The 24,134-nt window shown below is 41.7% G+C and overlaps 1 protein-coding gene across 5 annotated transcripts in view; it reads right to left on the bottom strand.

Annotated features, from left to right (window-relative positions):
- Positions 1-564: 564 nt before the first annotated feature.
- RAPGEF2 (Rap guanine nucleotide exchange factor 2) overlaps positions 565-24,134 on the bottom strand; it is a 277,405-nt gene continuing 253,835 nt past the window's right edge. For 3 of the 5 annotated variants that reach the window (XM_075543643.1, XM_075543644.1, XM_075543646.1), the window contains 13 exons: positions 22,667-22,824; positions 21,787-22,027; positions 19,706-20,089; positions 18,588-18,799; positions 18,375-18,498; positions 17,616-17,639; positions 16,092-16,315; positions 14,034-14,243; positions 11,572-11,724; positions 9,088-9,313; positions 8,110-8,669; positions 5,164-5,469; positions 565-2,548 (listed from right to left, as the gene is read on the bottom strand). In XM_075543643.1, the coding sequence (XP_075399758.1) occupies positions 2,523-2,548; positions 5,164-5,469; positions 8,110-8,669; positions 9,088-9,313; positions 11,572-11,724; positions 14,034-14,243; positions 16,092-16,315; positions 17,616-17,639; positions 18,375-18,498; positions 18,588-18,799; positions 19,706-20,089; positions 21,787-22,027; positions 22,667-22,824 (2,848 nt within the window). In that variant the 3' untranslated portion in view covers positions 565-2,522. Of the gene's footprint in view, positions 2,549-5,163; positions 5,470-8,109; positions 8,670-9,087; positions 9,314-10,493; positions 10,617-11,571; positions 11,725-14,033; positions 14,244-16,091; positions 16,316-17,615; positions 17,640-18,374; positions 18,499-18,587; positions 18,800-19,705; positions 20,090-21,786; positions 22,028-22,666; positions 22,825-24,134 lie in introns of all 5 variants that reach the window. The other 2 variants (XM_075543647.1, XM_075543645.1) reach the window with 2 other exon arrangements.

The following is a 24,134-nucleotide window of genomic DNA, read 5'->3' as shown; positions in this document are numbered from 1 at the left end:
GTGTCAGATACTGTGAGGAGTCTCCCAGCAGTCAGGTAGAAGGTCCTGCTGAATGCATTTGGAAAATCTGCCCACCACCAGGGCGATATGGAAGACGACAACCTTCCCAAGTAATTTGTCTCGACATAGCACACCACCACCCTGTTACCTGACTGAAGTGTTGCTCGGGCTGATTGTGTACACGCATAACCCATATTCTACACACAGAGTCCTCCCTGTGAACCGAGAATCACAATGCTATGGCCCACAGAAACTTGTATTGGAAAAAGGGTGAGAATATACAAGTGCCATAAAAGTATATAGCAGTATCTTCATTTTCCCACAGAATCTAAAAGTAAGATGGTGGATTCAGAACAGGGATCAGTTGTTAACATGACGTAACCTCTCACCCCCCCCCAACCCCCCCGTCTCCACAGAGAACTCCATAGTAGGAGAGACACATATTGGAGGCCGTATGCTTCAGGCCGTATCGCTTCAGTCTCTTGAGGATGCCAACTAAAAAAGGGTGCAAGCGGATTCAGGAGTAGAGGCAAGGCTTTGTTATATTTATTTATTCTCCAGCTTGTACAAACTGGATGTGGAAGCATAAACGTAGTACATTCTACCATCTTCAACAAAAATATAACCAATATGTACAATTATTGTATTAAAAATACAAAAGGGATACAGACTCCACCAATGTCTTTCTAAAAGACATACAGGTACAAGTAGTATCAAAAGTATGAGGAAATCACCAGTTAATTGTACATTCTGCACTTGACATCACAGAGCGGACTGAGATTAGCAGTCCTATGTTCTACAATTACTTAATGCTTAGATAATATTTGTGCAACTTGTGGTAGAGCTAGATTTGTCTTTCTATATGCACATGAGGTCCATAGCCTATATAATAAAACTGGCAAATAATGCATATTACAAGAAAAATTACAAATGCATAATTGACAATGTAATATATAAGCAAGTAGACAAATGCCATGATAGAGAAGAAAAATATTAAATAAAGCACTGACCATGTTTGATACAGTGAAAAAACACTGCAAAGTTTGACGTTTAAAATTTGAAGCTATTTACGTTTATCTACTGATCAATATGATCAGCTGAATTTAATGGGGAAAAAAAAATCCAAGACCAGCAGTCGCTCACATTTGAGTACTACTCGGATTGGCAGCCTTCACGTTCCCGGAGCCTGTGCAAAAACAACACACAATAGAGTGGAGGGGTCACTTTCAGGCGCAGGGGTAATAGCAGCTGTGAGCAGGTGCTTGCTACACTTAGGCCTTCTCTACTCGCAGTGTCCGAAAGCCACTTCAAGGTCAGTCTTTGGTGACTAACCTGATAACCAGGTCTTTGATCTTTTATCCTGTTAAAGGCTTGGTTGTTCCCTACTGTCAACTCAATCAAGGGAGGCTGTCTTGAGAGAGCAGTATTAACAGCTCGCATTGGCTCCGTCATCCCAAGCTGTTTTCACTGCCATGCCATCCAGTTATCAACAACTCAAAAGAAAAACAAAACCTCTCTGAAACTCTAAAGGAACAAAAAAAAATCAAAGAAATGACTTAAACATTGGGTTTGCCATTGATCTCAAAGGATCAGACATGTCCTTAAATGACCCTGCCCTGCACTCCATAAGGCTCAGCCACAGGACACGGGAGTCCTATTTTCCTTCCCCTGGCCATGTGCAAACAGTTTCACTGAAGAACCCCACCCACCAGGGAAGAAGCGGAGGAGGCGACTTGGTACTTAAGTGATTGGCTAACATTTTAAACGTCCAGGATAGGGCACTTCACGGGCAAGGCCAGGAGGACACAGGAAGGCAGGGTCACAAGCCCGGCCTTCCTGCTCCTCAAAGGGGCCACGCCCTGTCCGGCATATTTGGTTTGTTTAGAAACCCAGGCTGGCAACCCTACTTAAAGGTTCAAAAATAATACTGTAATCGTTGCATGCATACATCAGTCTCCGAAAACATGGAAACTCCTTTGGGGGCTGGGGGAGGAGAGGGGGACTTTGTAAACAAGTGGACAAGCACGGTACTCAAAGGACCTGTCTTCCTTGGTGGGTTCCAGGCCCCAGTCGTTCAATGGCTAGATTTTCTCATTATCCCCATGAGACCAGGTGCTAGAATTGGATGGAATACACAAGGAAGAGTTACAAAATAAAAACATAAAATCCTTCCAGGCATTGAGAAGTGCAGCCAGAGCGAATCCCCTTGTTCTGGTGATCTTGGAATCTGGAATGGTATTGTGTGACGTGGCAGGCAGCAGCAGTGGGAGCTCGAAGACTGCTGCACTGTGCATTTCAAGCAACACAGTCTGGAAAGTGCCAGGGCAAGTTCTTCACAGTATTTCACATGCAAAGGGGAAAGGGTGAGGGAGGAGGAGAAGCCCCATGCTGTCTTAAGGCAGGGAAGGAGGCAAATTGGTCCACCACCCTCAGATTTGAGTTCCTTGGCTCCAATGCTCGGGACCCCATTTCTTGTGCTCTCCTTGTCAGTGGCTCATGCTGGATCCAGAAAAGCCTGTGCCTCAAACAGCAGACACTTGTTCATCTTCTGCAAACACACGGGAAGAGAGGAAACTCATCAGTGAGAAACAAGGCACGAGAGAAGGCATTTAGTGATGTGCTGAGAAAATAAAAACACCGCAGTTCTTTTGAGGATAACAGCAACATACAACAAAACCCCAACCCTCCTGACATTGACTGGATGCTGACTCACGGTGAACCTGTAAGGGGTTTCCCCGGCAGAAGCAGCCAGCCTCATCTTTCTCCCTGGAATGTCACCAGCGTTCCTGTCTTTTTCGGTATAGCTCATGCAAAATCTGTTATTTTTACCTAGGCAATGAGTGACAACAATAATAATGATCTTTTAAAAGTTGTTTTAAAAAAAAGTATAAACCATGTGCATCTTTAAAAATGATACAAGGTACTGTGACTGGTAGTCACCAATTGCCTGGAGAAAGGGCAAGGAGAGTAAGGAAGGGCGCAGGGTGCGGCATGTGCGGCTGATTGCCTCCAAGAACAACTGCCCCTTCTTGCCATGGGATCGGGAGAGCTTTGAGCTTTGGGTGAAAGATGCTATAGAAAGGGGGGAAATGCACAACAGAATTTGAAATCCTCATGGACTCCAGATAGCCTGGCACCACTAGGTTGCTTGAAACCATGAAGCGGAGATAACATACTACATGGGGTATATTTTAATGAAAACATATATCCTCTGAAGTCTTAAAACCAAACAATAGTTGAGCTCAACAGAGGTAATTTGAGCAGTCTGGATTAGATCGAATAGAAAACAGGGACCTGGAAGATGAGATAGGAATGTTAATGCGGGAGGAAGAACTCAGAAGAGGTGGGGAGAGGTCACACAGCTCAAAGAATGTCATGGATGGTGTGGGATGGTACATGAAGGATGGTACATGAAGGGAAGGTTGTCAGTGTATGTTTCGCAGTGTATGCCTCCAACCGAAACCAACCTCACTGCCATTCAGTCAAGGCTGACTCACAGTGACCCCCACCCATGGTGAGTTTCTGAGATTGTAACTGCTTATAGGAGTAGAAAGCCCAATCTGACTGCCAAAGTGGATCGCAGCCCAGTATGCCACCAGGGCAAAAGCCAACCAACCAACCAAACAAAAAATATATCTATAAATAAAAATGTTGATAATAGTTACTTGCAAGTGACAGGACTATACTGGTGTTTTGTGGCACCCCTCTGTAATGTTTGTATAATATGCATTATTGTTTTGCATTGGGCTTTTTTAAAATTAAAAGATCTTTTTACTGGGGGCTCCTACAGTTCATAAAACAATCTATACATCGATTGTATCAAGCACATTTGTACATATGTTGTCATCATTATTTTTTAAACATTTACTTTCTATTGAGCCCTTAGTATCACAACTCCTCTTTTCCCCTTCTCTCCCACCCCCAGCATCTTGATAAATTATAATTATTATTATTTTCATATCTGACACGACTGCTGTCTTCCTTCTCCCCATGTTTTGTTGTTCACCCCCATGGGGGGGTGGGGGTTATGTGTCGATCATTGTGATCAGTTCTCTCCCCCTCCCCTACTCTCCTGGTATCATGCGCTTTCATTCCCGTTCCTGAATTCTGTGCGTCCTGTGCTCTTATCTCTTATTTAAGCCTGTGCACACGCTCTGGTCTAGCCCAAAGTGAAAGGCAGGACTCGGGTCATGATAGTGGGGTGGGTGAGGAAGCCTCAAGGAACCAGAGGAATACTGTGTGTTTCATGGGTGCTATACTGCGCCCTGGTTGACTCATCCCTTCCTTGTGCGCCTTCTGTAGGTGACGTCCCATTGTAAACAGATGGGTTTGGGGTGTCTGCTCCGACCTTCCTTGTTCTCAACAATATGGTTTTATTGTTTGTTTTGGGTCTTCTAATGCCTGTTACCCAATCCTAAGCCTTTGGACCGCTGTTCATGCCCTCCCACTGTGCAAGAACACTTGGTTCTAATAACCTGTGATGCTCACCCTGCCAGCACTATCACTGAAGACAAAATGGGTGTATAAGCAAATGCGGTTTAGAAAATGGATGGTGCCTGGCTATCAAAAGATATTATAGCATCTTGGGTCTCATAATAAACATTTAAACTCAAAATTTTTAAAATTGATGGTGGACATGATCCCCCTCCTTAACCTCAATTTAACAATGGCAAAGTAGTCTTGCAGATAGGCAATAAAAAGATAGAGAAAGCCTATCTTTATTAGACTTTCATTTGGAACAAAGTAGAAGTCCAAACAACACTTTCACATAAAATTTTCAACACCCAAGTTTTGTGTTTTTAAAATTCTTGAAAATAATTTAAATTTGTAAGAATTTATTAATTTCCTTAAAACAGAAGTACTTCAATTTCAGTGGGAGTTAGACATGAAAAGGAGTTGTGAGTCCACTTCATTACATATGAACTCTACCTCTGGCCCCCAGTTGTGGGGGACGGGGTAAAAACAAAACAACAAAAGTTAAAGCAGTCCATTTGTCCTGTGTTTGGAACGCTGAGTAAAGAATGTTTTCCACTTTGGCATATGGTGAGAAACTCAGCTACGTGCCCCGAAGCAACAGTGTGAAGGAAGGAGACACTCTGCAGAGGCTACATTGGCCCCAAGTTGATACCGTTTGACATTAAGGTCCGCAGAAGGTGCACATACCATCCTCCTCAGCGGAGAACCCTGGAGACTGATAGGGGGCGAGGCGTGGGTCCGACTCATTTGGTTTATGCCACTGAGGTTTGTTCACAGGCCGGGTGCTGGGTGGATGCCCATGCGGCTGCTGCACGGGAGAAGGCCCGGGCGCTTCAGAGGAGCGGGCCACCATCCGAGATCTCTGAAGCGCTACGTTGTAGTCCGGGGGCTTCCTGGCTGAATAAGAATGCCCTTCGGGAAAGTCCGTTATGGGTATTCCGATGTAACCTGGGGGGGTCGGCGGGGGCTCTCGATACCTGCCCTCCTTCCGTGCTAGAGTAAAAACAAAGCATCGGCAATTAGAAGTCTTGTGCTCTTTCATGCCAAAAGGTTGTACAGGATAATTATGAAAGAAAAGAAAAAAGCAGACAGTATGCACAGTGTAACCGCAAAGGCAATTCTGCTTGGTATGGAAAAAGGTGTGTGGGAAGAGATGGATGTTATCTTGTGGTTGAGATAGTTGGTCAGAGATGCTACCAGATGTCTAAGTACCTTTAGCTTTAAATGAGCCATCTCACGACTACCTTCAACTATCAAATAGTAATAAGGTTACTATCTATCCTTTGAGCTCATGGGAAGAGCAAAGCGAAACAAATAAAAGAGGTATCTAGTGCCATGTCTGGAACATACTAACTAGCTGTTGTCCAGCCTGACTCCTGGCAACCCTGTACATGTCAGAGTAAAACTGTGCTCCACGGGGCTTCCACTGGTTGATTTTCTCAAGAGTGGGTCACCAGGCCTTTCTCCCGCGGAACTTCCGGGTGGAATTGAACTGCCCACTTTTTGTTGAGCAGTCAAATGTTTACCGATCCCACTGCCACTCCATTAACATCAGCTCTCAGGGAATGTTCTCTTTCCTCCACTTGTCTTGCCTGCCCCAAAGGCAAGGCAAAGGAGTCCGTCTTTGCTGGGCATCTACCATTACCAGGCAGAAAGCTAATTTCAATAATGACTTCCAGGTATCTGGGCCTCACTTTGGAAAATAATAAATTTAATATTTAAAACAGTACCCAAAAAAGGAGATGTAAAAATCTCAGGACATGTATTCTTCTTATAATCCTTTTATTAATGCTGTGGCCTGAAATGTGTCAAGGCACATTAAGTATAAGTTTTCTTTTCGTCAACGTCTAAAATTCAACTGATGGGAAATAAAAAACATTATGCTCTTATTTACAATGTAAAGTTAGAGCACAGTCAAAGATGTTGCTTTAAGCAAATAGCAACTCCAAAATATGTATTTACTGTTATCTCCTTATTCATCTTCAAATGACATTATATTGCTTTCACCAGTGATTGTATACACAGTTAAATAACTATAAGTTCTCTACTAATAAAAGTGAGATCTGTGATCATGTCCCAGAATTGTTCACTCCACGTCCTATGTTCTGTTCCTTATATTCTAATTATGCAGACACTGAAAACGCCACAGAAGCCACACACCAGAAGGGCTGAGAGAACTTGAGCGCTTCGACAACAGACACGGCAGTGTTTTCCTCATCCATGTGCACGCACCGTTCGAAACACTGGTCTAAACGTTCTGCATAGAGTTCCTTTCGTCCTCATAATAACCCCACCCCATGAAGCAGAGACTATCAAACGCATTTTGCAGATATGGAAAGAGGAACCGTTTAACCTAGTCCAATGTCATCAAACGAGTAAATTGGCAGAGCAGGGATTCGAATCCCAATCAGCCTTAGGAAAGCCCATCTTCCTGACTCATGGCACAGTTTTCCAGCACACTCTCTTGTTCTAGTGTGCACAGGGGATTTAATTCTTTACCACAGAAACCGAAATCAGTGAAAAAAAAATCCAATATGTGAAATGCTAAATCAAGAGATGCAAACAGAATACACAGCTTAAAAGAGTTTCAATGAAACAAAAATTCTTCTAGAAAGAAGGGCATCCTCCTGATGACTTTCATGTTAACCCTTTCCACACCGGTGGGACATATCACTCAGTTACATTTTTAGCCTTTGAGGTTTCTTGGGAAGCCACTACCCCAGATGAATAGTGACTTGTGACACCACAGGGTGGGGGCCTGTATAACGATGTGAATCTGAAGAAACTGGCCTTGCTCCAGCTACCCTATCGCCAGAGGCCACTTTGGGGGACATATGTGCTCTATGTAACTGTATCAAAATTCACATGCTCCCTCTGCCCCCGGCCTCATTTTTTCCCCTCCAGATTTCAGTATGCCTCCCATTAATGAAAGAAAACACAATGGCATCAACAAAAAACACAAAGAGGAAAAGAGGCTGGTCACAAAAGGGCTAAAAATCGCCTCCAGACTAGATGGTATTCATGACAATCTACAGAGTCTGGCGGTTCAAGTGCTCTGCATGTTGACAAAAATGGGCTATGTCACTGAACCCACGCTCTTACATGGTTACTCATGTCAAAATCTGAAACCGGTGGTGACTTTAGAAGTCCTCCCTATACAACAACAGAGGCGGCCCTGGGTGCTCTGCAGGTTGACTGAGCCCACTACAAGGCTGCTCCAGAAGAAAGGTCCGCTTCTGAAAAGGTGACAAGCAAGAAGAGTCCTTTATTCTGGGTCACCCGGGGCCACCCGTGTCATTGAGAACTGTCTCCATGACAGTGGGGCGTTTTGGAGTCATGCAGCATTGGGCAGTCCCTGGGTGGTGCAAATGGCCAGCACAGCTCGAGTCCACTCAGAGTTACCTTCGAAGAAAGGTTTGGTAAGCTAATTCTAAAGAGTCAGCCATCGAAAACCCTAGACAGTTCAGTTCCACCCGGATACCCAGGGCCACCAGCCATTGAAGAGGGAATGGTGGCAAGGGTGGTTTTTGATGATGGACAAAATGAGGGAACAACTACCAACATGAATTTGACTTTTCAATCGATTAAAACCATATCCAGATGTGACAAAGCAATCTGATTTTTTTAGCTTACCTATAAGGCCCTTTGTAGTACTCGGGGTCACAGCCACGTGAGCTGGCACGGGGACTGGTTTGGTTTCTTCGGTGGTCACAGATGTCATGCTACTGCCTTCAGCCTCTAGGGAAACATCTTTCCCACCTCTTCGCTTTATTGTGCCGGTGTCCCCCTCAGAGTCTTCTCCCCAGTAACCCGTGGACGATGCCCAGCTTGCCCGGGACTGGGCTTGCTCTAGACTCTCTCTACTTTGATTTTGCCTGTTATATTTTGTGCTGTGATCAGAAAACATGATTTGGTCCATATGGCTGCTCGAGGCCCATAAACCTGCAGGGTCCCCTGAATAATCAAAGTGAGTGTGCCCAAACGGAATTGTTTCCCAGCTTCTCTGGTGCTGGATAGTTTGTATGTTATCATGGGAACCGCTCGAGCATGAAGTCCAGCTCCCACGGCCACTGTCCGCAGCGTCAAGTGAAGCGCGGTCCCCCTGATCTTGGGAGAGTTCTTCTGCGCTGGGAGAAGAGATTACTGTGGGCGTAGCATATAAGCCCCTGCTCTCAGACACGGGTGCATAGGACCTAAGGGTCAGAAGAAAGGAGAAAGAAACAGGACACATGAACATGGCTAACCACAACTTTTAAAACCTAAAGGCCCCTCAGGCCCCAGAAAGGTGCCGCAAAGGAGCACCGAATTGCATTATCCCCAGTTCTGCCAGGTCCAGGTTTTTCAACTTATGATTTTCATAAAATATGCAAAGATGGGCGAGAACAACTGTGTTCCAATAAAGAATATGCCTAACAGAAGAGTTGCCAGCACAGGGAAAATGGCCTTGGTACTTAATAATCTAGAAATTGTGAAAATTAGAACTGGAATGGGAGAACATTTCTCAAACATTATGAAAAGTAAGTAGAAATGTGCACCTATGAAGAAAGGAGACTCGGTTACACAGAAAGTTGGAAGCAGGACGTGAAAGAACATTGAAGAAAAGCCTCCTACCCCAAGCTGTACTGATCGGGCTCCATCATGGTCCGCCTTTCCATCCGGCCCCCACCTAGGTTTGTTTCCACAATGCTGACAGAGTGCCTTTGGTGCCGGTCGCCATGCAGCGGGGCCGGCACCGAGTCCAAGGAGGAATTGCTGACGATACTGGATCGTGAAGAAATCTCACTGTGACCAGAGTCTGAAAAATTATCCACTGTACCACTAGGCGCCAAAGCGTAGCCTGCACAGAAAATACAGCCACTGAATTACCCACTGCAGGCTTGTAACAGTAAAATCAAAAATAACAAGGTCTACACAACAGAAACCAAAATGCAGACAAAGATATCGACATTGAAGTGGGGGTTGGGGAGGGGTACAAAGCCTCCTACTTGTGGAGATTAGGTGGTAGGAATTCAGATAACCTTTTACTCTAATGAACCTTCAACTTGTCACTGGAGTTTCAGGGGGAAATGCGAACATCGCTACATGTGGTAGCAAGAGTCATGGCTCTGCTCTCGATTCTTAGCTCCCTCACTCAAATGAGAAAGAGTGGTGGTTCACTCTGAGCAGACTTAAGGACATAATTGCATCCCCACCCCCCAAAATGTAAAGTTAAGAATGTGTTCAATTTTCAGAACTTCAAATATTTGCAGTACACTTAAAATTTCAAGTGGACCTAAAACAAACGAAAAGGAAAAAAAAATAATACCGCTAAGACTTTTCATTGGAATTTTGCCATTTGCTTTTTCAATACTAATAATATATTATATGAATCACATAAAATCAACTGTATTGAAGAATATAATGCTCAAATCTTCATATTTTCCTCCAGACTACCACCATAAATGTCTTTAAGCAGCTATTCATTTTCTAACCTGGAAGGTCCTTTAACTACTTTTATTGATAAGAAATAATTTTGAAATACACCAAGAGACATTTTCTAAGAAAAAAATCCCAATCTTCTTTCCCATTACTCATTTTCTTTTTTACTCAATGACTACAAGTTTCAGATGCTACTTAAAATACTGCTTTAATATATTTATGTGCAATGCAAATTTTATAATATCACCTAACAAAAAATTAATTCAAGTTATCTAAATGTTCACATCACCTCTCTATATCATACCTTCCCTAGATATTGTCAGTGAATTGTGGATTCCTGATTTATTTTTTAAAGTTTGCACAGGTCTTGATAAGATTTAGTGTCATCTCTGAAACATCTTTTAGAAAGCCACCATGTAAATGCTGACAAATCAGACTTAAAGCCATCCCCAGTCTGCCGAAACAAAGTAACAAAACAAAACACGGCTGGAAAAATGATTCACGGGGAGCTCTTGATATAAGGAGGCATGCTCCCATTGTCTTTAATTAAGGAGATGACTTCTTCCTTTCCCTCCCATTTTTGGCTCTATAAACCCCACCTATCCCATAGGTCCGTGGTGCATTGTTATTCTTGCTACTGTTCTCACTTCCAAGAGAAGAGGAAGAACTGGTTAAGTCCAGCTGTCCGGAGCCAAAAGATCTCAGCTGATTGCCACTGCCACCTAACAACAGGACGAGAAAAGAATTTAGATGGATCCACTGAACGAGGATAGCCGAGACTGCACAGATGTCTGAACTATCTAAACAGGAAAGCACAACAAGGCCTGGGCTGTGCATCCGTCAAACCCAGCACTTTATGAACCCTCTTGGCTTTCTTCTAGGGAAAATTAGTTCTCAGCCCTTTACTACTGACATCTAAAAACTCGGGTGCCACCGAGTCCATTATGATTATTAGTGACCCCAGAGGGTAGAGCAGAATTGCCACCGCAGGCTTCCCAGGTAGAAAGCTTTACCATTGTCCTGTGACATAGCTGGGGGATTGGAAATGCCAACCATGTGGACACTAGTCTAACTCATAACCAGAGTGCCGTACTACTCCTGGCTTACATTTTGCTAATTAAAAGGTAGTCAAAGGAAGCGAAGGAGGCTCCCGGTAGAAACTTATCTATTAATCTAATAGGATAAAGTATCAATTAGAGTGGCGAGTGGTAGGTCACCCTAAAAGTTAGTCTTTTTAAGGTGAAACGAGATAGAGAAATGGTCATCAGGACCTGTGCTAACAATGATAAAATAAACCAGGAAGATATCAGTTTTTCCCAAAGTTTTTAAAACTTTCTTCTCTAAAATGTTATGCAATATCATTTTAGTCAGGAGAAACAAATGCAATTTTAAAAGGCCTTCTGAATGTGTTCTTTTAGGATGAGGATCTTTCAGAGGTGTGTAGAACAGCGAAATGGAAAGATCACACAAAATTCCCACAAGCTTTGGAGCCCCCTTGCATTACAGTAGGTACGATTTCTTAAAAGTAACCACTGAAATTCTTCCAGATTTGGACAGAAACACCCATTGTACATTGAGATATTTTAAAAATGACTTCATAATATTAGAAATCACACATAGTGAATTCAATATAGCTGAAAAGCAGAGTTTTTATAAAAAAAGAAGCAATCATTCTACCTTTCCTGGGAGAACTCTGTGGAGAAGTGGGCGGGGAAGAAAGCTGCGAAGATGCGTTTGAGAGTGCATCTTCTGCTTGCTTCTTGTGACGCTCCAGACTGCCTTCTTCCGACAGAGAGAGGATTTTCTTTAAAGCTTGTGGTGAGTTTATGCCTACGAGGAAAGCCAATAGCTCAAATGTTGCTTTTACGATGGAAAAAGATGTAGCATTAGTTACTAAAATACTTTTTGGCAGTAAGAATTGTACCTTAAAAACATTATTTAGTACCCCCTACTCTCCCGCCCCCGCTGGGGGGAGGGGGACAAACAACAGTACTGTGTGTAAAGGGGGACAGCTGTCGGTGTAAGATATGAAAATAATAATAATATACAACTTTTCAAATGGTTTATTAGGGTGGCAGGGTGGGGGAAGGTGGGGGAAAAAGGAGCTAAATAGAAAGTAAATGTTTAGAAAACATATGTACAAATGTTTTATACAATTGATATACGGATTGTTATGAGCTGTAAGAGCCCCCAAAATAATGATCTTAAAACAAATTATTTAGATGAAACTGTTAATTTATATCCCAAAAGCCACACTTTGAACTTCTGAGATCGAGGCACTAAAGGTTAAAACAATAGTGATGTATGTGTGCTACTCCATCCAGTGACATAGTCCAGGACTAATCTAACACCAAGTTTTCACTTCTTACACTTTAAATGTCTTTTGTACTCTTTGATGGAGAAAGATGTAAACAGTCACCGTCTTGGAAACTTACAGGGGCAGTGAGTTGTTTCCTGTACTATCAGGTCGCCACGAATCGGCAACGACTCCATGGCAGTGAATGGGCAGGAGGTTGTACTCTTCGTGGTGGAAACTGACATTTTAGAAAGACATGAAATGTCCGTAGTTTGAATTCTGACAGAGCCCTATAGGTATGCATATTGAGAATACAGGAGATATACAAACAAGCAATTTAGCTTGTTTGTGAGAGGGGGAGTAACAGAACAATACTGGAAGGGGACAATGTCAAGTACAAGATGTTCCTTTCTCACCTCTCTCAGCCTTGATGAAGAGTATGGCAGGGACAGAAGTTAGAAGAAGGACTCTTTCCCAACTCACAAGGACGAGTTGTCATTTAGCAGAAGCTGAAGTACTAGAATTACTAACGTCTAATTTCCTCCAAGAAAGACTCTGCTGTGAATTTTAATACATAGATTTGTGGTTGTTGGACTCGTACAACTCTTGTCACAATCCATACGTCGCTTGCATCAGGCGAATCTGTACATAGGTGGCCTTCATTCTTTTCTAGACATTTACTTTCTGTGGAGCCCTTGGGATCAGCTCCTTTTCCCCTCTCCCCCCATAGCCCCTTCCTATACGGTCATTATTTTCTTATCTCACACCGATGGGTCTCCCTTCCCCCATGATTTCTGTTGTTGTTCATCGTGGAGAGGGGTGTATGGTTATGTGTCGGTCATTGCGATTGGTTCCCCCTTTCTCCCTGCCTCTCCCCCTCTTGCCCCGACCCTTCTGGTATCACTGTTCCCACTCCTGTTCCCAGAATCTGTGTGCTGTGCACTCCCATCTCTTACATGTGTACATGTTCGGGTCTAGTCTGAATTGAGAAGCAGCACTGGAATTTTTTTAGCTAATGTTTCTTTTCTTTTTTTAACATTGGTTCTGTACACATATACATGGAACTGGATTTTATAGATGATAATTTGGTTGCATCTCTCAGATAAATGAACTAGGAGATGTATTATTTAATAGAAAATAGGAAGCATAATTTGGTTCTGCCCCAGGCAGAAATTACTTGCATTTTTTCCCCTCAAGTTACAGAATCAGTAATTCAACAACAACAAAAATCACCTCCTGGTATTGACTTGACTTAAAAATATTTCTGCCTGAATTCTAGTAATTCACTGACCGTATCTATAGTAGGTAAAACTATTTTAAATTTATGTGTGAATGACCAAGGCAACTTTTGTATCCGCTAACAGTTAAATTAATCAAGCGCAACTTTCCTATCCCATGTCCTGCCATGGCAAATAAACCAGAGTAAATGATAAACCATTTTAAAAAACTGTTCCTTCCCCTGGCAAAAGTACAGTTACACTTATCACAACAGGAAACCTGCTGTCACTGAGTCAATTCAGACTCTGGCGCCCCCATGAGCTAAACTGTAGAATTGTTCCATAGGGTTTTCTTGCCTGTACTTTTTATGAAGCTCATGACCAGGCCTTCTGTCAATGGTGCTGTTCGGTGGATTTGAAACACCAACCTCTATGTTAGTAGTTGACTGCAGACCATGTGCATCACCCATGAGCACGGACATTGGTGTTTTTGTAAGAGTTAAACATCATAAAAACCTCAAGAAAAGTAGATAAATTTACCCAAGATAAACATTTTTTTTCCCTCCCCTAATCGGAAAACACGGCAGTGAATAGAAACAGAAATGAACATAAAGTCAAACACTTACCAAAAGGTGGGAGATCCTTGACGGGCACTTTCTTTCGCGAGGGGTAAAGGGACACAGCAGGAACCTGGAGTCCTTGGCTGATTTTATGTGGTGGCGGCGGTGGTGGCTGTGTCTGCGGCTGGGCTTGTGCTTTCTGCTGCGACCCTGACCTTGTAGCCACGGGGGAAGTCTCCGATTTGACAGGCTTTCTGTCACCAGGGTTTTTAGGCACTGATGAAAGGTTTGGTTTGGAAACAGGACAAGCGATTCAAAGTGTTAGTCGCTGTGAACAAGGTAATTTTACAACTGCAAGAATGCTTTCTGCCATGAGAATAAGAAAGAACATATCATTTTTCCTGCTGCCAGGATAAAGGATAGAAATGCAATGGGCAATGGGTGACAAAGGAACGACTCCCCATCAACCAAACAAACCTAGTTATAGAAAACATTAAAGGCATGGCAGGACAACTATACTTACTTTATGAAACTTGCTATCTCCACATAGTGAAAACGGAACTAGCAGGCTATGATTACTTCATGATGCATGCATATTTATATAAAACAGATCAATGATAAACACTACAAAAAGAAAATCTTCCGAATTTTTTTCCTATAACTCTGTCAAACTTTCAGGGCACGTATAAGCTAAAATTTTATTAAATAGATGGTATTAATGACAATCTTTTGACAATCTATGAATTCTCCACCGAGGTAAACGATTGTCTGTGTTAGTCAACGGTGGCCAATGCTGCTAGAGATTTCTCCGTGTGCAGTCAGGGGTAGCCAGATGGTGAACCACGACAACAGGGCAACCGGCTGCTAACACAGGAGAGTCTTCATCCTCAATCCAATCCCATAACATGTCTGGGTCTGCGCCTTACATCTAAGGAGGCTGACACAGGGAGCGGACATAATTCGTCTGTGTTCTTATTCCAGTAAAAACAAAACACAGGATCTGAACCCACACCAGTTAGAGGAGAAGCTCCGATGGTGAAACTCTTCCTCTCAGAGGATCCTGGGTAAGTTTAATAACCAGAGTCTGAAACCCTCTAGCTGACGTATACATTTCATACAAGGTCTTTTCAAGTCTACCCATAGAAGGTCACCAATGGTCACAAACAAAAAATGCCCCTGCCTTGTAAGTACAGACACCAAAAGCAACAACGACAACAACAAAACGAGAACACAGCTCCATTGCAAGCCTGGCTAGATTTAAAAAAAAAAATGAGAACCTATATATTAGCATGAGTGGCAGTTAATTGTGTCACAGAATTATTGCTCTGGGAGGACGGCGGGGGGTGGGGGGAATAGGGAGTTGATAGAATTGATGACTTAATAACCTCACTCGGTGGGATCGTACAACAGAATTCTATGTGAATGGATATGTTTGATGTGTAAGATATGGCAATAAGTAAATAAATTACAGGGTTCCTGGGGGTAGGGTGGGGTGGGATAAAGGGATGCTGATACCAAGGGGTTCAAGAAGAAAGGAAAGGTTTTGAAACGGATTGTGTTAGCATTTGTACAATATTGGCTTGAGGTGATGGAACTATGGAGTGTTATCATATCTGTAAAAATTCCCAATAAAAGGATTAAAAAATTTTATTGCTCTGGTGACAGCTGAATTTGTTGCTGGGTGCTGTCCAGATTAAAGGTGTAAATGGTGGCCAAACTACTGAGGTTCTGTGCTCTTCTGAGCTAGTGGTTCCCATGAGATTTTTCTATCACTTCGGGGGTCCCTCTATGAGAAGGTAATGGAGACAAAGGGGTTGTCCGCAACCCCTAACCTACATTCCTTGCACAGTGTACTGGCTGCTTGTAGGAAGCAGCCTGAGCTAAGAAACCTCAGTCATGCTAAATAAGCCGACTATACCATGCTTCCCACGTGGAGGGCACATTTGGCAGGAAAGGTCAGGGAAAGGAGAGTCTATTTCAGGACTGTTAATACTTTCCCCTGTGTGCTCAGCCCTGCTTCAACGCCAACCCATACCAAGGCACAAGGTAGAGGGGGGCTGTATTTAAAAAGCCGAAGTCTAGTTGCTTTAAGGGGAAAAAGGGAATAAAACAAAAACAACTCACATGTGTTGGTTGCCGGCTCACACTGCAGGGATAAGGTCTGAAGGCTCTCCTCATCCATTTCTAACTCCAAGTTGGACAGGTACTGCTTGACTTTTCGTGCCATCTGGGCATCTTCATATAGCTTTTTGGCATTGAGAAAGGAACTACGACGTACCCGCTTTTTATGACCACCTGTCTGAGCAACATCTAGCACTGTTGCATTTGTACTACCCTGGCTGAGAGACCTAGAAGACGAAAAGGTACATATGCAGCTCATTCTAGCATGGGATTGAAACATGCCCAGACTTACAAAAATAATCTACCTTCAAAAAGGTTATGTGCCTCATTCAAGTAGGTAAACTTCTCTAAAGAGAATATAGAAGAACATAGATCTAAAAGTTTTAGTTAAAATTAGACATACATACACTCACTCCTGACTTATCAACATGGTTGGGCCATTATGTGAAAATTTTACTATCACAATGAAAATGAAGAATCACCAAATTAGCTCATTACATTATGCAACTATCAAAACACATCAAGAGATAACTGCCAAATCACACTGATACATGACTGCCAAACTGCCAAGAATCATAGCCTAATCAAGTCCAATTAACTTGAATGATCAAAATCAGCTTCCTCATGCCTCACACTTCAGCATCTGTTATTGCCAAATGTACGGTTAATGTACAAAATGGTCAGATATTTTCCTATTCCCAATAAGCTGGAATGATGGATAATGAGGCAGTCGGTAAGTGAGGAGTAAGGGTGTGCATGTATACCTATGTTTGGCACCTAGGCACTTCTCTCATAGAAGGCAGCGAAAACTAACAATTATATGCAAGGATACACCAGTACCATCATTAAGAGTTACAATATTAAGTTTATGTCTGAAAAGAATGCTTTCAACAGTTTTAACAAAATTAGCTACAAAGTTCATCATTGCTTTCTTACTCTTTGGGTTGAATGCGGTGAGTTTTTAAGTAATACAGTCAATCTGTTAATAAAATGGTCATGCAAATGTAAACATATGTATGGAAACTATTTAGCAAATGAGTTGTTAAGAATTATTTTTAAAGATGATTGGTTCATAGAATGAAAACAGTAGTTAGTTGAGCTGTAAAAATTTTTAGTTTTAACACCTGGGGGCACCTTTTACATGATATGTATTAACTTCTCAGATAGATGTGCCATCCAATTGCACAATTTTCCTTTTAATATCTGTCCCCCCCTCAAATTTAAAAAAACACAAATTACATTACAATACATCTTTCTGTAAGCTCGGAAGTATGCCTGCCTATATATCGTTCCCCAGAACAAACATCCATCATTTCACAGCTCTCAAGAATCATGACCTCAAAAGCAAAAGCCCCCACCATTAAACTTGAAGTCAGTTTGCCATCTGAAATTCTGCTAGAGCAAAAGGGTTAAGGGGAGGAGTGGGGGGAAGCAAAAACGCAAAGCATGAGAAACATGACAGACGAGAAAACAATGCATGAGCAGAGTAAGAATTGTGTGTGGGAAGGCGAGGTCTCCACCACTTACCCCAGACTCCTCCACTTCTTCTTCCTGTAAGTGAGAGCCATGGAGGTTGAGGCATGGGTGTAGAAAGAGAGACAGACAGATCACAAGCCCAGAAAGAAAAGACTAGACTTCTGGATAAGCAGTACTAGAAGCCCCCAAAATTACACTGCATCATCACCTCTCACACACAGTTTTACCCGAAATACTTTTTCGGGCTAAGAAGAAAAGTGTTTTAATTTTTTTGTTCTAAATGAGCAAAGGTCTCTACTGACTGAATCCATTCTTTCTGAGGGCATGAATAGCTACATCCAGTGGACAGTGAGACAATAGTGCTTGGCTTACTTACATATCTTACTTCAGATTAAACACCTAGAGAGAAAGTCGGGGCTTTCTACTCCCATAGGTACCATCTAGAAAACTCAAAGGGGCAGCTTACTCTGTCCTATCTATAGGGTTGCTATGGAGAGTTACCCAGTTACGAGTTTAGCTCTCAAAGTCAATGTTCTGAAACATTAGGAATGATATAAAAAAAAATTGTACCCAATGTCAATTACAAATGTTTGATGACAAATGGCTTACACTGCCAATCAAAAGGACACATGATGCGGGTCTTCATTCTAATATCTCATCATTAACAATTCAATGGAGATTCTCACCATGTATTAATAATATGCCTGCCATGTTACAAATATAAATACTCAATGTTCCTGCTCACGGACCAACAAGTTCTAAACTCGACCTCCCCAATTCCACCTTTGCTACTGGAGGTGAGAGACTCACCTAGTCCTGAACATGAGGGCAGGGTCCATGTTGACTGAAGCCATTCGGCCAACATGACGAATTTCTTTTGCAATCATCCGTAACTTCTCAAAATTGACCAGTCCGTCAACTTTTGAATCATTCCCTGCAATGGGCCAACAACAACACAGGCGGTCACAATGGCGTTTCCTCTAGGCTCCCACATGTGGTGGCGAAATTCCTCGATATATTTACCTTCATGGAGGAATGTGAGATCCTTCTTAATAACCGGGAACAGTGGGATTATGGGAGGCTGCAAATTCTGACTATTCAGAACATTGCGGTACTTTGCCATGTTTCTGGAAGGATCAAACAGGTCCTGGAGGTCTTGAAACAGCTTTTCATATTTATTGGGAAGTTTCTCCCAGGTGGTTCGCAGTCTTGCCACTGGTGCCAGGTTTAGGCCACTGAGAATAAAGCAAAGAACAGCACAGTTGCACAAAATTACATGAGCCATCCTTATGAAACAGAGTAAGCAAAACAGCGTTGATTACTGTTATACGACAGCTCTGTGTGTATGCCTTATGCATATGCATGTTAATACACACACATTTACAGAAGGGTAACAAACAAGTAAGGATAATTCTGGTGATGAGAAGAGGTAAGAACACTGGTGGAGCTATGGGGCTTTCCTCTTTTTCCCTTTATGTCCTCCTGATCCATAGAAGTGTGTGTGCAACACACACACACACACACACACACACAATAGAAGTGTTCTGAGGATAGGCTTTGGGTTGTTTTCTCTCCATACACACGGCACCACTTGGCACACACACAGCAGGCATGGATCAAATGGACTGCGCAAATACTCTATCATAAAATAAAGGAGTCATAATGGTAATGAGTGTATGATTTAACTCTAAACAGAAAAAATGCCACATAGCTAATTGCTTCAATTTGTACTGTATTTTGTTCCAGCTTCCATCTAAGCAGAAAGGAGGGAAAAATTCACATTTTCTAGGTTTCTTCTTTGTATTTGTTTATTGGAATTCAACATGCGTTTATATAATTGGATCTTCTTGGCAATAATCCTTGCGGTACGGTAACTTTCCAGATAAAATTCACTGAGGTTCAGAGAGTTTCAATTAATTTGCCCAAGGACAAAGATTTTTAAAAGCAAGGAAAAAGGAAAGGTGGATTCCAAATCATGTTAAGAGATTTAAAATTAAGATTTGGGATTACAATTCCAAGAAACAATTGTTCGTTATGATTTAATCAAATACCACTGAATTTCCTGAAAGTACATGGTATTTCTGCACCGCTTTTCAATCTGCGAAGTGAACTGGATCTCGACACACTCTTGCTCCTCTTACCTGATGATAGCAAACATCGAGTTAAAGTTCTTGCATTCCTTACAGTGTAGTGCTATCTTGATGAAATGCTTGATGATCTTCATCCTCTTCAGTTGGTTGGTTTCTCTCAGAATTTCAGAGGCCACCCAAAATGTTTCCTGATTAATGACGTCTTCAAACTTCTTCAGGTTGGCACAGCTGTTTTTTGACTTGAGCTTAAATAAATCATCTATATACTCCGTGGGCTCGATGTTGCGGAAGAGTTCAAAATTCCGCATGGAGAGCTGGGTGGCAACTTCAACAGTGCTGAGCTGCAGGAGGGAAATCTGACTCTCTCTCAGCAGCTCCTGAGCATCTTCATCCGAACAAAGTGTTTCTGTTTCCATGTTGTTTTTCAGGTAATACCTACAAAGAACAAGCAATCATGTCAGATGTAAAGTCCAAGCAGCAGTACCACAGCACTCCATGAAAGAACACATTTTGAATGCAAAGTTCAAGAGTACACCGAATTGAATGATGGGAAAATTCTCTGTAATCCAAGGAGAGAATGCAGTTGCTGTCCCAGTCACCAATTCATACAACCACCTATCCAGAAGTCACGGAGAGAAGTTAACACACCGCATGGAATTTCATTTGCAACAACTCTAATTTCTCCTTCTTTCTAAGTAAATTTAGTTTTTGCTAAAATTGACCGAAAGTAGCTGTATTCTCAATTTAAATAAGGGGAAAAGAGCTAGAGAAGAAAGTGGGGAAGATTAAATATGCAACTGATGGGTTTCAATCAGGTCTAAGTCAACCTAAGTTTACTTATGTATTCAAATACTATAGAAGCTGAGAAGCTACTCCCTTCTAAGAGTGGTCCTATAAATATAAAAATCCAGATACCGATTTTCACTTTTAAGTATCTGACTTTTATAAAAACTCTACAGGTAAATGAAGCAGGTACACCTGCCAATCACAGGAGGAAATGCAGGCTCTTAAAGAGTTGAGGCTCCTTGCCCTTTTTAAGCAACTTATTGAAAATAGCATTCAGCCGTTGGCAATGTCTTTTTTGTTTTTTTAATAGACAGATGCTTACTCTCATCCCCAGATTCCATAAAGGAAAAAAACCCAAAAATAACTAGCATAGCCAGCAGCCCATCAAACTTACATTTTATATGTTTCTCGAGGGCAAACATTTATTACAGAAAATCAGCACTAAGGACCACTAACATTACTAGATTTCAGTTACTCAGTTCTGAGTGGTCATGGTATGCATATTAATATGCCTGCTGATATTTTCTTGAATAATTAGTTAGAATCATGTGTCTGCAGTTCAATGGAACCACATCAAGGTTACAGGTACATAATAAGCAAATACCTGCTAGTGCTGGCATTGGAAAAATATTGAAAATGAAGATATAAAAGAAAGTCGGGAGTGGTTGGCAAAGAAATCAACGTTTTCAATGCACTAAAGTGTGCTTTAGATATCTGATGTGAAAAAGTTATAATGAAGCACTCCTTATGAGAAGAAAAACACCAAGCAAAGAAAAATGCCTTATGGAACTATTTAATTGTCAATCAGTGCAGTTACTAACCACAAAAGACAAATGTTTGCTTATCTATGGTTTGAGGTTACAAATTAAATATATTAAACAACAAACTGATGCAAGAGAATGACAAAATTCAATGTTTTCTCAACATGACATGTGATACAAGTTCATACACAGTAAGAAACCAAGCCCTAAAGGTGCTGAGGTTCAGTTCCAGAGCTAAAAGATGATTTTGATCGTACGATGTACAAGAGTTGGTGACATTGACTGACTGCATTGCCTAGCATGCTTGCACCACATTGAATGAAGCTCCTGGCAAAGTTAGGTGGGGTGAAGCAAATGACCCTAGATACTATTACAAAAATAACTTTGATGTCGCAATCCATGAAGGCAAAACTCCTTCTTCATTTAAATCGAGGGTGGTGGTGATGGTGGTGGTGGTGCTGGTGGCAGGAATCGGAAGGGAGGGTTACACAGTTTTAAAACCCGTGCCGGCATTCATCCCAGAGGCTTAGACTAAGCTGTGGGTTTGAAGGGAGGGTAAAGGAATTTAGGAGGCATATACTGTACCTTCCACTCAGCTGTATTCTATCAGCAAGCTTGGAAAGCTGATCTGGAAGTCTTCGTTGCTTGATGACTCCCTCAGGAGTGACAGATACCTCACACAGTGAATACTGGTCTGGGGTGGCAGTCACGGCAAACTCTCGGAGAGCCTGAATGACTACTTCCTTCGCAGTGGTGTCCTTACTGATCATGATGTATCGGCTTTGCTGATCAGCTTTAAAAACCCTTAGCACTTGATCTGGCAAATCTGAAATAAAGAAAAGCCACACACAAATAGAAAATATTTCACTATAGAGTAATGCAATTAAGCAGTGTAACCTATAGAAAACCTTAGAAAAGGTAATGCTAAGCTTTCTCTTCTCCCTTATTCTCACTCTTCTGCAAAGGTTAAATCAACTTGCTGATGTGCTGCAAGAACACACCTCTCCTCTAGAAAACTCAATACGAACTAAACGCAGACACATCAATAGACAACCTTGGCACACAAGGTTGTCATGTTAGTATCAGAGGTTAAAAAAAAATCTAAATTTAATCTTTATTATATATATTAAAAAGCCAATAAGTTGACCTATAAAATGCTTCCTGCCAGTTTAAATTCATATAACTTATTAATACCCTACCTGGTATATGTTGTCTCCATTTTATGAAGGAAAATAAATAAAACAAAAATAAGCTCAGAGATGTTAATCACCTACATCAAAATATCTTAAATAACACAAGAAGAACTGTTTTCAATTGTTTGAAATTCAAGGTCTACCTTGACTGAACATCTAATATAATCTATGTTAAACCAAGAGGGACACACATAACGCTACCATTATATCAGAAGGAAAAGGTTATTACAAGAAAACAAAACAAAACCATCAGAAGCATTCGGGGTGCTCACCGGGAGTAGTGCTGAAGTCTAAGATGCGATGATGTGACTGCAATAAATCAGGATTACTGGATGACAAGGTTCCGCTGACAGGTAATGCAGTGGGGATGTGCTTGGTCTGCCTTAATCCTACTATGCTGTCATCTTGAGACTGGCCAATTCCAATATCACTGACAAAGAGGAAAATTAGAAAATAAATTTTTAGCAGCTTAAATAGTTATAGGCTCTCAAAACATGATAGAAATAATTTGTAAGTAAATCTAAACTAGTGGCTCTCAACCTTCCTAATGCCGCGACCCTGTAATACAGTTCCTCACGTTGTGGTGACCACCCCAACCATAAAATTATTTTCGTTACTATTTCTTAACTGTAATTTTGCTACTGTTATGAATCAGGCAACCCATGTGAAAGGGTTATTTGACACCCCTCCCCCCAGGGGTTGTGACCCACAGGTTGAAAATCCATTGCTGTTGAGCTGATTCCCACTCATAGCTACACTACAGAGTACAGCAGCCTGCCCCAGAGTGTCCAACACTGTACATCTTTTTGGAAATAGATTGCCGAACATTTGTTGGTCAGCGAAGTTGGTGGGCTTCAACTTCTGAACTTTTAGTTGGCTGCCTAGTGCTTTAACTACTGTATCATCAGAGAACATAAATAATTCTATGTAACTTGTAGCTATTGACTAAGTATCATGGATAAATTTAGCTAAAAACTGCAAAAGCAGTGGATTATATAATTTTTCTTATTTTAAAAAAAATGCTTACCTGTATCCAACTCCACTAACTGTTGTTTGTGTGCCATGTTTCTGTAAAACTTATTTTTTTAAACTAGGAAAGCCATAAAAAAAACTAGTCTTTTAAGGTTATAAAAGATAAGATCCAGTAACTGATGCAAAAGAGTCACATTAAAAAAGTGTACTCAATCTCATGCAACCAATGGATTTTGCATCAGAATGATAAGTTGCTTGATAATTTGACTTTGGAGAAGTGGAGAAATTGAGTAAAATGAATACAGAAAAGACCATCAAAACGGACTCTGTAATGTTTTAGAGAGAGAAAAGATCACAATGAAATCAAATGTAAGAATTATTTACTTCCTTAAGACAAGCACAACATGAGTCTGCTGAGGTAAGCTTAAAAAAATGCAAAAGGGGAATAGGGAAAAAGCTACTGTATATAAACATTCCTGGGGTGAGGTCTAGGTAGTATGGCAGGGGCCAGACCAAATCCAGGGATATATATGGTAGCCAACTAAAAAGAAGGTGGAGAGAAAGAAAATAAAAAAGCAGGTAGCAGGGGAACAGGGCACTAACCCACCCAAGGGGAGGGTAGTGTTTATATCTCCACAGGAAAGAAGGACCAGACTTTAACTGGGTGCTCCAAGACATGAATACAACAAGACGGCATGAAGCAGGGAACCAGTGGAGAGGTCTTGGGGCCACCCCAATCCCAACTACGTGGACAGCTGCCCCTGCCCT

This window comes from Tenrec ecaudatus, chromosome 3 (assembly GCF_050624435.1).
Source record: "Tenrec ecaudatus isolate mTenEca1 chromosome 3, mTenEca1.hap1, whole genome shotgun sequence".
Taxonomy (NCBI): domain Eukaryota; kingdom Metazoa; phylum Chordata; class Mammalia; order Afrosoricida; family Tenrecidae; genus Tenrec; species Tenrec ecaudatus.
The sequence above is the reverse complement of the archived record's forward strand: the minus strand, read 5'-3'. Positions and strand labels throughout refer to the sequence as shown.